General features: G+C 41.3%; 1 protein-coding gene across 3 annotated transcripts; it reads left to right on the forward strand.

Annotated features, from left to right (window-relative positions):
• The first annotated feature begins 2,385 nt into the window (after positions 1-2,385).
• On the forward strand, positions 2,386-9,701 carry LOC120295251 (mitogen-activated protein kinase kinase kinase 1-like). 3 transcript variants are annotated; one of them, XM_039316243.1, is made up of 8 exons: positions 2,386-2,969; positions 3,556-3,640; positions 3,842-3,904; positions 5,740-5,897; positions 6,409-6,481; positions 7,495-7,554; positions 7,658-7,771; positions 9,202-9,701. In XM_039316243.1, exons 1-8 carry the CDS (start codon positions 2,593-2,595, stop codon positions 9,391-9,393), a joined length of 1,122 nt encoding a protein of 373 aa, XP_039172177.1. In that variant the 5' UTR covers positions 2,386-2,592; the 3' UTR covers positions 9,394-9,701. The 3 variants fall into 3 exon arrangements, with proteins under 3 accessions (XP_039172177.1, XP_039172178.1, XP_039172179.1); XM_039316244.1 differs by lacking the exon at positions 7,495-7,554; XM_039316245.1 differs by lacking the exon at positions 3,842-3,904.
• Positions 9,702-10,286: the final 585 nt, after the last annotated feature.

Raw genomic sequence — 10,286 nt, forward strand, 5'->3', positions numbered from 1 at the left:
CTGGATCCTCCTCACGTAGGAGTTGTGGATATGGGGAAGAGCCGTTGATTGGTGACGTGCTGATGTTGACTTCGCGCTTCCTGTTTCCTGAGGGATGACAAAGCCCTAGAAGAGGCGGCTAGGGTTTTTGGGATTTCAAGGTTGCTCTTTTAATTATAGGAAGAAGAGCATAAAAAAGTTTTAAAATGGGGATGCCGGGAGGAGGAGGAGAAGGCGGCTAGGGTTTTTGAGTTTCCAAGGGCGCGTTTAGCAACGATTCTGTTCTAACCGATTCGACAAGAAATGATTATTTTTGATTCTGTTCCTGAACCGATTCCGAGTAAAAACGTGTTTAGAATCGTATAAAATTTTGATTCCGGAATGTAATCGTTTGATAACGTGTCCATTGATTCTGCTCCAAATTATTTTTTTTATTTTTAAATAATTTTTTCTACTTTTTTTTTCTTTTTTTTTTTTTACCTTTTTCCTTTTTTTCCTTTTCTTTTTTTCATTTTTTCTTTTCATTTTTTCATTTTTCTCCTATTTTTCTTTTCTTCTTGTGGCCGGTCGCCGAACCGGGCGACCACGGATGAGGGCTGGGCGACTCACCGAGCGTCGCCGCCCCCGCGAGGCCGGGCCCTCGTCGGCCGAGCGTCGCGGCACCTCGCCCAAACCGCGGCGATTCGCCCAGCCTCGCGAGGCTCGGCCTCGCAGTCTGGGCGAGGCCGAGCGTCGCCGGTGGTGGATTGGCGGGCCTCGCCGGGCCGGGCGAGGCTCGCCGGGCCGGGCGAGGCCCGCCCGGCCACCGGTCAGCTAGGGCGAGCCCGGCCGGTGGCTAGGCGGGCCTCGCCTAGCCCCGGCGAGCCTCGCCAGCCCCGGCGAGCCTCGGCCTCGCCAGATCCGGGCGAGGCCTCGCCGCCGGTGGACGGGCGGGCCTCGCCGGGCCGGGCGAGGCCCGCTTGGCCACCGGTCGGCTAGGCGAGCTCGGCCGGTGGCCGCGGGCCTCGCCCAGCCCCCGGCGAGGCTCGCCGGAGGCTCGGGCGAGGCTCGCCAATGGTCGGGCGAGCCTCGGGCGAGCTCGCCGGGACCTCGCTGGCCGGGCGAGCCTCCGGCGAGCTCGCCGGTCCGGCGGCCGGCAGGAGCCTCGGCGAGATCGCCGGACCCGCCCGGCTGTGCGAGCCTCCCGGCGAGCTTCCGCCTGGCCGGCGCCGGCGACCGGCGGCCGGCGACGGCGGGCGGTGGCAGCGGCGGCGGACGGCGGAGGGCGGCGGTGGGCGACGGTTGCGTGATGGATGGAAGGAAAGAGGAAGAGTTTTATCGTGTTGATTCTTTTTTGATTCTCGGACGTAGAATCAAATTTTTTTGATTCTCAAATCTACTCCAAAATCGATTCTGGGGAACAAATTTGTTAGGGAACAAAATTTTTACCAAACGCGATTCTCGTCCCAAACCGATTCTAACAAAAATCGAAATAATCACTGTTTGGAGTGTTGCCAAACAGGGCCCAAGTTCCTCTTCTATCTTTAGGAAGAAGGGCAGAAAAATAAATTAAAAATTAGAATGCCCACTTGGCAGGATTGATTCCTTTTCTTTCCTTTTTTGGAGGGAGGGGAGGGTGGACGGTGGAGGGTGATTTAAGAAAGGAAGTGACAGGTGATGCTAGAGAAGAAACGAGAGGGTCAAATAAATGGATTGGGTTAAAAAGTGATTTCAAGAAATAAAAGTATTGAATATTGAATAATAATAAATTTCGTTTATCATAGAAGATTATAGATTTATTTAAATAAGTTGACTCCAATCTTTACTTTTGTTAAAGTTAGAAACACATCTCCAAACATTGATATGCATTTCTTATAAATATGTCTTTCAAATTTCTTGCAAATAGATTTATTAATATTATTAATATAAATTTATTTAAAGCTTTTTTGTATTATTTATTTATTCCAAGGGTGTTAGCTTCAAAAGACGTCTTGTAAGGTGAGGGAGTTGTGGTAATTATTAACAAAGCTAAAGGACTTCTCCCAAGTGATGTAGGACATTTAAGATCCTTTTAGCATGCACCTAAATGCACATTGACTTGGCTCTAATGCCAATCTAGGAGATGTCACTCCTAAAAGACGTCTTCATGTACATATAAAATATTTATTTAATATATAATATGTTTGAATTCTTTATTTTATGAGAAATGAATTATTGACATATTGTGCTATGTTGTGCTTTGTTGCATGTTGGTATCGGTATCAATACTGAGGGGAAATTGAAGAAACACCAATACTGAATGTAACTCCCCAGGGATAAAACGGTCTCAATACTATATTTTGAGTTGCGAACGTTCTAGCGAAATTCTGAAATGTGGAACCCACTTTCGATAAAATGGGCAGTGCCAGCCAAACCATAAGCCCAACGGCTGTTGGCATGGGAATATTCGTCGGACTTGGGGGCAAATACCTCCTCACTTTGAAGTGGTCATACAAAATCAGCCACAATATTATCCTTCCGATCAGTAACTATTTTGAACCCATTGCAAATCCCTTTTTCCCTTCTTAGATCTTTCTCCTCTGCGCGTTTTGATCTTCTTCGTCTGCAAAGCGCGCATGAGGCAGCCTAGCGCAAATGGCGGAGAGAAGCGCTGGGTCGATTGGCTCTTCTACTGCTTCCACGATCTTCTACAGCTGCCCTTCCACGATCTTTCACAGCTGCCCTTCGTCTGAAGTGAATTGGTCAGATATAGATGATTCCGACCATTCTTTGTCAATTGCTGCTGAAAATGAGTCTGAGGATGAGGATGATGTGGGAAACACCTCTACTGAAGATGAGGAGTCTGAGGATGAGTCTGAGGATGAGGATGATGTGGGGAACACTTCTACTGTCATCAATTTGGAACCATCGCGCCTTATTTCTTCTGAGGGGAGTTTTAAAGAAAAAATCACCTCATGGCAAAAGTGGGGGCCGCTGGGAAAGGGGTCATCTGTTTATGAAGTCAACACTGAGTAAGATTCCTTTGCTTCTCTTTGATAACCGTTTAGTTATTCTTGGTATAAGCAATCTTAGGGTAAAGTATAATCGTGTTCTCCCATCATAATGTTTCTGTGCTTCATGTTGGGATTTGGGTCACATGTGGGGAATTGGTTCTAGCTTGACCCATCATAATGTTTCTGTGCTTCATGTTGGGATTTGGGTCACATGTGGGGAATTGGTTCTAGCTTGACCTGTGTCGAATTTACGGAATACCTTTCTTTATTATTGAACAGATTGATGAAGTCTTGTACTTCAAAAATCATTGTTCTCCATAGTTTTTCTGTAAATTCTCTTAGCTTGAATAGCGTGCAATTTTTTTTTTTCTTGGAGAGTGTGATAAATCAGTGTGTGCGGGGAACATACTTTAGAAACTGTGAAATGATTGTAAATTCAAATGCTGAAAGATATGGAACTATCCTAGTCATTAATAACTCTTTTTTTTTTTTCCTTTTTTTTATATCATCTGGAGTGGATTAATTATGTTAACAATATCTGGTCAGGCATCATTCACGGAAGAATTGGCATTTAAATTCTCTCTCGTGCTTCTCTATTCCACAGTAATGGATCCTTCTTTGCTGTGAAGGAGGTTCCTTTGTTAGATCAAGGAAATCAAAGCAATCAGAACTCGTTGCAGCTTGAGCAGGTAACTGCTTGTTTCTTTCTGTATCTTGTGAACGGGCCCTTAGGCAAGACTACTTGACTAACCTCGATCTTATAACTGCCAAGCTGATGTATGTGCAAAACTATTTATAAGACTGCCGTATATACAACCATAGATCTGGTGTGTGGTCAATAGATTTTCTTTCGACTTTTTCTTCCTAGTGATACTGTGCTTTCTTTTCAGAAAATTAAGCTTTATAGACAACTTGAACATGAGAACATTGTTCGATATATCGGCACAGACAAGGTGCGGTTCTTTCTTGCTAAGTTGCTTTCTGCAGTATCTTTCACTTTAGCATCAATTATGATATCACTGGAACTGAGCAAAATATTTAGGGGTCTTATAGCAGCCACAATATAGTGTTGGCATCATCATCACTGCATGTATTAGCTGCAATTATCCTGTGAATAAGATCATGACAGTTTCGGCTTTTTGGCAGTAACGGGAACTCATGACAGAGACGGTCATTTTTAGGTCCCCTCCACCACAAGAAAAGTTTGTGATGAATTGACCATTGCCCGTAATAGTAATTATATGAGAGAGAAAATACATAGAGTAGACGTCAGTTTATGGAGTCTCTCTCTCTCCCCCTCTCAATGAAAGCAATTTTTTTTTTCCTCCCTTCTTTAAAGTGCTTGTTTTGGAATCGATTAACCCTTTGTTGGTGGTGAATGATTTACAATATCTTGCAAACTGAAGATTCAGGTCAAACTCTCAGGACTAATAAAAAGGAATCAAAGGATGAGAAAGTGAAGTCATTTAATTCTTCATGGGTCCTTTAATTGACCATCTGATGGTCCGCATGACTAATGGGCTTCCCTTTCCTCCCTCAACTATAACTGGTCATGGCTTTAGCAATGAAAATGAAGTTCCTCCACGAGCTGATTTTTTCCATATATTCTAGTCCAGCATGTCTTTTATTCCACTACTCATTTTTATGCAGCATCGTATAGTTCTTACCTCTACAAGTAGAGAAAACTTAAAATGGAATTGATCATTGTTCAAATGTGGGAAGTAGTTCCCATCTTAGTGGCTTAAATGTTTAAGTACCTGTTTTGTTGTTCTTTTCTAAACATAGTTTGGCAAGAAGCATCAGATTCTAAGAAAGTGCCATGACATAACTTCTTTTTGGAGATGAAACATGCAAAAGAACATTGCTTTCAAACCAAATTTGGTTTACTACACCTACAATCCACCACTTTGTTTTGTGGCAATGAGGGATTAACAAAACAGACTCCTACTTCTTCCGCCAGTTCACTGCACAACTTTTTTGTTGGCACTGATGCAACTTGAAACCGTGGTGAATGCTTATATTTGTGTTGTAAAAGGAAACCAACAAAAGAAGAGCTTGGTCACATGTGTTCTTGCCTTATTTTCCTATTTAAGTTCACAGAATTACTTTTAAATTGTCATCTGATGTAAACTTTTACTAAATTAACCCCCATCAAGCAGATTCTCACTAGACACTGATCATTTATTGAGGAGGTCGTCGGTACCAAAGTGCAATTCAGGAAGCATAACCAACTTGACAATGATTTCTAGTCCCTGTGAAAGTAATTTCCTCAGGGCCTTGTATTGGGGCCTGTAGTCTTCGTACACTTGAGTGCTGTGGGAAGGGTGTTGTCTTGATCCAATGATTGGTTAGGTGTTATAAGAAGCCCGGACATCTGGCATCATTAGGATGAGAACAAGTTAAATGTCACTGTGTTTGTTTCATTTTATTTGCTATCTGCTATTGTTGTCTCGAATGTGTCTTGTTAGAATATCCATATAGTTTGTTTATGGGGTTTCAATGGGCCTTGTATACATGTAGACCCCTTTCACCTCATAGTATAATCTTTTGAGGTTTGACATAATTTCGGAACGAAGTTCTGCCACAATTTATTCCCTTACATGACTACCTTTTCAGCAATTCCATATGCTGTTCTCAATCCGTTTGCACACGAGGTGGGTTTTTACAGTATTCCTCATCGCTTGTCTATGTAGTTTCGGTGTGCCTTATATACTTTGTCTTGTTCCACTTAATAGCTTAAACTTTTGAGTTGAATATTCTAACGTATATGATTTTCACTCCCTTCCAGGATAACGAGAAGCTTTATGTGTTCCTTGAGCTCATGCCCAGAGGTTCACTTTCAACTTTTTACCACAAATACGGCTTGAGAGAATCCCAAGTCTCTGCATACACTAGGCAAATTCTAGAGGGTTTGAAGTATCTTCATGATCAGAATGTGATACACAGGTAGAAGAAAAATGCTTAACTTTGCATTAGTAGTTTTCACTAATTGAAATAGTGATTCACACTTCTCATCTCTGATGGAAGGTTGATTTTGTCAAAGAAAGAGATCATAATCAAACAATAAGAGCACATTGAGATTTATATATTTTGTTCCATGGCACACTCCCAAGGTGCCTTTTGATGATGCCTGTTTTACTTGTCCGAATGCTTTTTGTTGATTTAACGGAGTTGTCAAATCTTTTAACCATCTGACCCCAAAAAAAAAAAATCTTTTAACCAAAATGTAGTGTTATGAGAGGTTGAATTCTTGTGAAAATCAGGAAACAATGAAGTAGCATTATGAGCTTGTTCAGCAATATTTAGCATAGACAAGATTCTTTTACTATTTGAATGCTTGATGATGAAATATAAATTTGCAATACTGTTAACCGTGAGTGATGAAAATTTTAACCTTCCATATATCCTACTTGCATATGTGCTGGTTTCTCATGCTTCCAGTTCCTTCATTCTGTAGGGATATTAGATGTGCCAAGATACTGGTTGGCGCAAGTGGATCTGTGAAACTTACTGACATTGGAATGGCAAATGTATGTCCCATCACCGAAAGCAATCTCTCTCTCTCTCTCTCTAACACACACACACACACACACACACACACACACAATGAAAGTTATTTTTTTTTTTCCCTTCTAAAAGGTGCCTGTCTTGCAATCAATTAACCCTTTGTTTTCTGGTGGTGAATGATTTGCAATATCTTGCAAACTGAAGATTGAGGTCAAACTCTCAGGACTAATATAAAGGAATCAAAGGATGAGAAAGTGAAGTCATTTAATTCTTAATGGGTCCTTTAATTGACCATCTCATAGTCTGCATGATTAATGTGCTGACCTTTCCTTCCTCAACCATAACCGGTCATGGCTGTAGCAATAACAATGAAGTTCCTCCATGAGTTGATTTTTTTCCATCTATTCTAGTCCAGCGTGTCTTTTATTCCACTGCTCATTTTTATGCAGCATCATATAGTTCTTATCTCTGCAAGTGGAGAAAACTGAAAATGGAATTGATCATCATTCAAGTGAGGGAAGTAGTTCCATTTTAGTGGCTTAAATGTTCAACTACCGGTTTGTTCTTTTCTAAACATAGTTTGGCAAGAAGCATCAGATTCTAAGAAAGTGCCATGACATAACTTCTTTTTGGAGATGAAACATGCAAAAGATTGTTGGTTTCAAACCAAGTTTGGTTTACTACACCTACAATCCACCACATTGTTTTGTGGCAATGAGGGATTACCAAAATAGGACCCCTCCTTCCGCCAGTACACTACGCAACTTCTTTTGTTGGCACTGAAGCAACTTGAAACTGTGGTAAATGCTTATCTGTAAGTGGACAAAAAATCACTCTCTTTGTGCGCAAGAGCAGCAAAGGCACATGCTCAAATACATACGCATGGACAAAGTGCGTCCAAGCAGCAGATATGCATGTACAAATACATACGCATGCACGCATGACAATGCATGTATAGACATGCACAAAGTGAAGCATGCGTTGTCCTTTACTTTTTTTAAGATAACGTATCAACTTTCTGTGTTTATTTATCCAGGCCATTGAATTGAATGATGCTAATTCCTTTAGAGGAACTATTTTCTGGATCGCACCTGAGGTGTGCACCCTCTGCTGCCATTTTTTTAACATACCATCATTGGCTTTAGAAGGCATGTTTCTTTAACATTTCTTGTTCATCCTCGTTGGTTGTAAAACTGCAGGTCATCAAAAATGGACGCAACGGAAGCTGTGGGTTGGCAGCTGATATTTGGAGCCTTGGGTGCACTGTTTTAGAGATGTTAACAAGCAAGAGGCCATATTCTGAATTTGGAGATGTATGTAATTAAGTAACCTTCTTTTTATGTTTTATATTATTGAGATCCATGTTATGCTTCAGTCACTAAATAAGTTGAGCCCATGTTGTGATGAGTCCATTAGGCCGTCATTCTGAGAAAACAAAATCAGTAAGAGCACTACATAGAAAAGAAAGAGGACAGAGAATTCAATGACAATTATCAAGAGTATGGTGGTGTTAAAGGATATGAATAGTATTTATGGTCGATAGTTGGTTGGAATTCTGGAGCAAATGGTTTACCAACATGGTATGAAACTTGGTTGAAAATTTGAATCTTGACTCTCTTTTAAATAATTTGGCATTGCTGTCTAATACTTTTAATTACTAGTACAAGTGTACGCTGAGTGAACAGTGGCATGTGTTTAGATAATCGCCTATTGTGTACATGTAAATAGTATCCCACCTATATATATTGGGTACACATATGACCCTACCATTCAGTCTCAAGAATCTCTCCATCTTCTCCTTCACTGTCACATGGTACTTGACTAACCAATAGAGATACAAATGCTAATATTGTCATTGCTATCTCTGCTCCAGTTCTGAGAGCAGCACTGACATTGATTGCTTCGTATTCCCTTCTGCGTCCTTTCATTGTGTGGTTGTCCTCTGATCTGTCACTCGCCATTATCAACCTTGGTGATTCCCTCATTGCCTTTGGGTGTTGATTGTCCACTGCTCTTCTCTGAATCAATCGTTGACCTGGATGGTTGTCTTCTCTGCTTGGGTGGGTTACTTTGGATATGGAAGTTAGGTACTTTTCAATTTGGCCGGTAACTTTTGAATATTATGACAATCTTCATGTGATTTGTCAAGTTGGCAACTTAATACACGTAGTAAGTTTTCCATCGGGGATGGTAATTACCGGTCCAGCCAGTTAATTACCTACTGATGCAATTCCTTGTTAAAGCACAACAGCACAGAAATGCTCTTTTGTTGATAGAATGGCTGCTGCTTAAGTTTGGAGTGCTTTGGTCTTGTGAATGAATTGTGAAGGTTGCACTGCCTAGTGCTTATCTTTGAATTTTATTTATTATAAAGGAGAAGAAGTAATACCATCCTACTCAAAGCCATCTTAAAACATGCAACTAATGCCCCCTTTCCCTTTATGTTTTTGTTAATTTAGGACACTTAAGAATTTGAGCAAAAAGCAATAGATACTTACGTTTTATTGGCAGTAGTTGGAAAGCATTCATGCATTGGTCCCAGTGAACTGTTACATATCATCCACGTCTCCCACTTCTGCAATAACTGTGATTCCAGAATGATCATGGCAGATGATTGCTTGAAGCATGATGAGCTTAGATTTGTCAACAGATCTTATTGATTTATCCAGCTGTCATATGTTAGTTTCCCCTGTTATTATGATTAAAACTGGCCTCTGCTTTAATTTCTCTCCTATTGTGGCAGGAGCAAGCATTGGAGAAAATATTCATGGGTGTACTTCCTGAAATTCCTGAATATTTGTCAAGAGACGCTCAAGACTTCATCCACAAATGCTTGCAAGTAGACCCGAAGGATCGGCCTTCTGCAGCACAGTTGCTAGGCCATCCTTTTGTAAGGAAGCCACCTACTTCTGCTGGTTCTGCTTCACCTCGTTAAAAAATCAAATTGTCATGAGGTTTTTCCATGCCATCCCTTTTCGATCCATTGCTCTGAAGATCTTCTTTGGGGCTAATGGGAAGATACCTCCATTAACTTACCACATTTGTACTATTTAGTCCAAAAATCATAACATTTACAGTCTACGCTAAACTTTTAGATTGGAGCAAGTGTATTTATGGTGTCTACGGTCCGTTTCCCAATTCCCTAACGAACTCGTCACGATCTACCGTTTTCTCCATAAGTTTTAATTAACTCATTACGCTAGACATTAAGATAGTAATAACAGAATGGAGCAATATTCAGCTCTCTGCTGTTTTGTGTAAATCTTATGAAAGCCAAAATGCTAAGGGTGTCATCATAGTTTTTCCTACTTAAAATTGTTTGTAGTGCGCTGGTATATCTGCTGCAATTCTTCGTACCACTCAATGGTCAGCGGCATATTGATGGCTTGCAACCACTCGCAAGGCGTCGCCAAGCTTGTAATTTGATACTTTTTCTGCCAGGTAACATCTCTTTGGCAGTGACTGCCAAAGATCGACTGCCCTTGAGAACGGCAGTCCTGGGCTACAACTGATTTTCTGGTGTCTTTATTCTGCTCGAGTTGAGCACGCGTTGCTCATCTGGGAACTTTAAATAGCTCATGTTGTGTATTTTCCGTTAGCTAGGAAGGAAGGAAACATGGATGTTGATGACGAGCCAGGCGTCTCCGATCATGGGTTTTCTGGTTTTCTGCCTCTAGGAAGCGTAGACAGGTGTGCGTAACTTCTATCGGGTTAGCAGTTGATCCAGATTGGATATAGTCGGGATTTGCAATGGAACACGTGTTTGCCTCGTTTTCTGCTTGTTTGATACTAGGCAATGTTTGGTAAATGTAGAGTGTTTTTACTAAT

This window comes from Eucalyptus grandis, chromosome 7 (assembly GCF_016545825.1).
Source record: "Eucalyptus grandis isolate ANBG69807.140 chromosome 7, ASM1654582v1, whole genome shotgun sequence".
NCBI classification, from domain to species: domain Eukaryota; kingdom Viridiplantae; phylum Streptophyta; class Magnoliopsida; order Myrtales; family Myrtaceae; genus Eucalyptus; species Eucalyptus grandis.

Coding starts and splice junctions, on each gene's coding strand:
- LOC120295251 (XM_039316243.1), top strand. CDS start 2,593: ATGGCGGAGAGAAGCGCTGGGTCGATTGGCTCTTCTACTGCTTCCACG. Junction 6,482..7,494: donor CTGACATTGGAATGGCAAAT/GTATGTCCCATC, acceptor TTATTTATCCAG/GCCATTGAATTGAATGATGC. Junction 7,555..7,657: donor TTTTCTGGATCGCACCTGAG/GTGTGCACCCTC, acceptor GTAAAACTGCAG/GTCATCAAAAATGGACGCAA.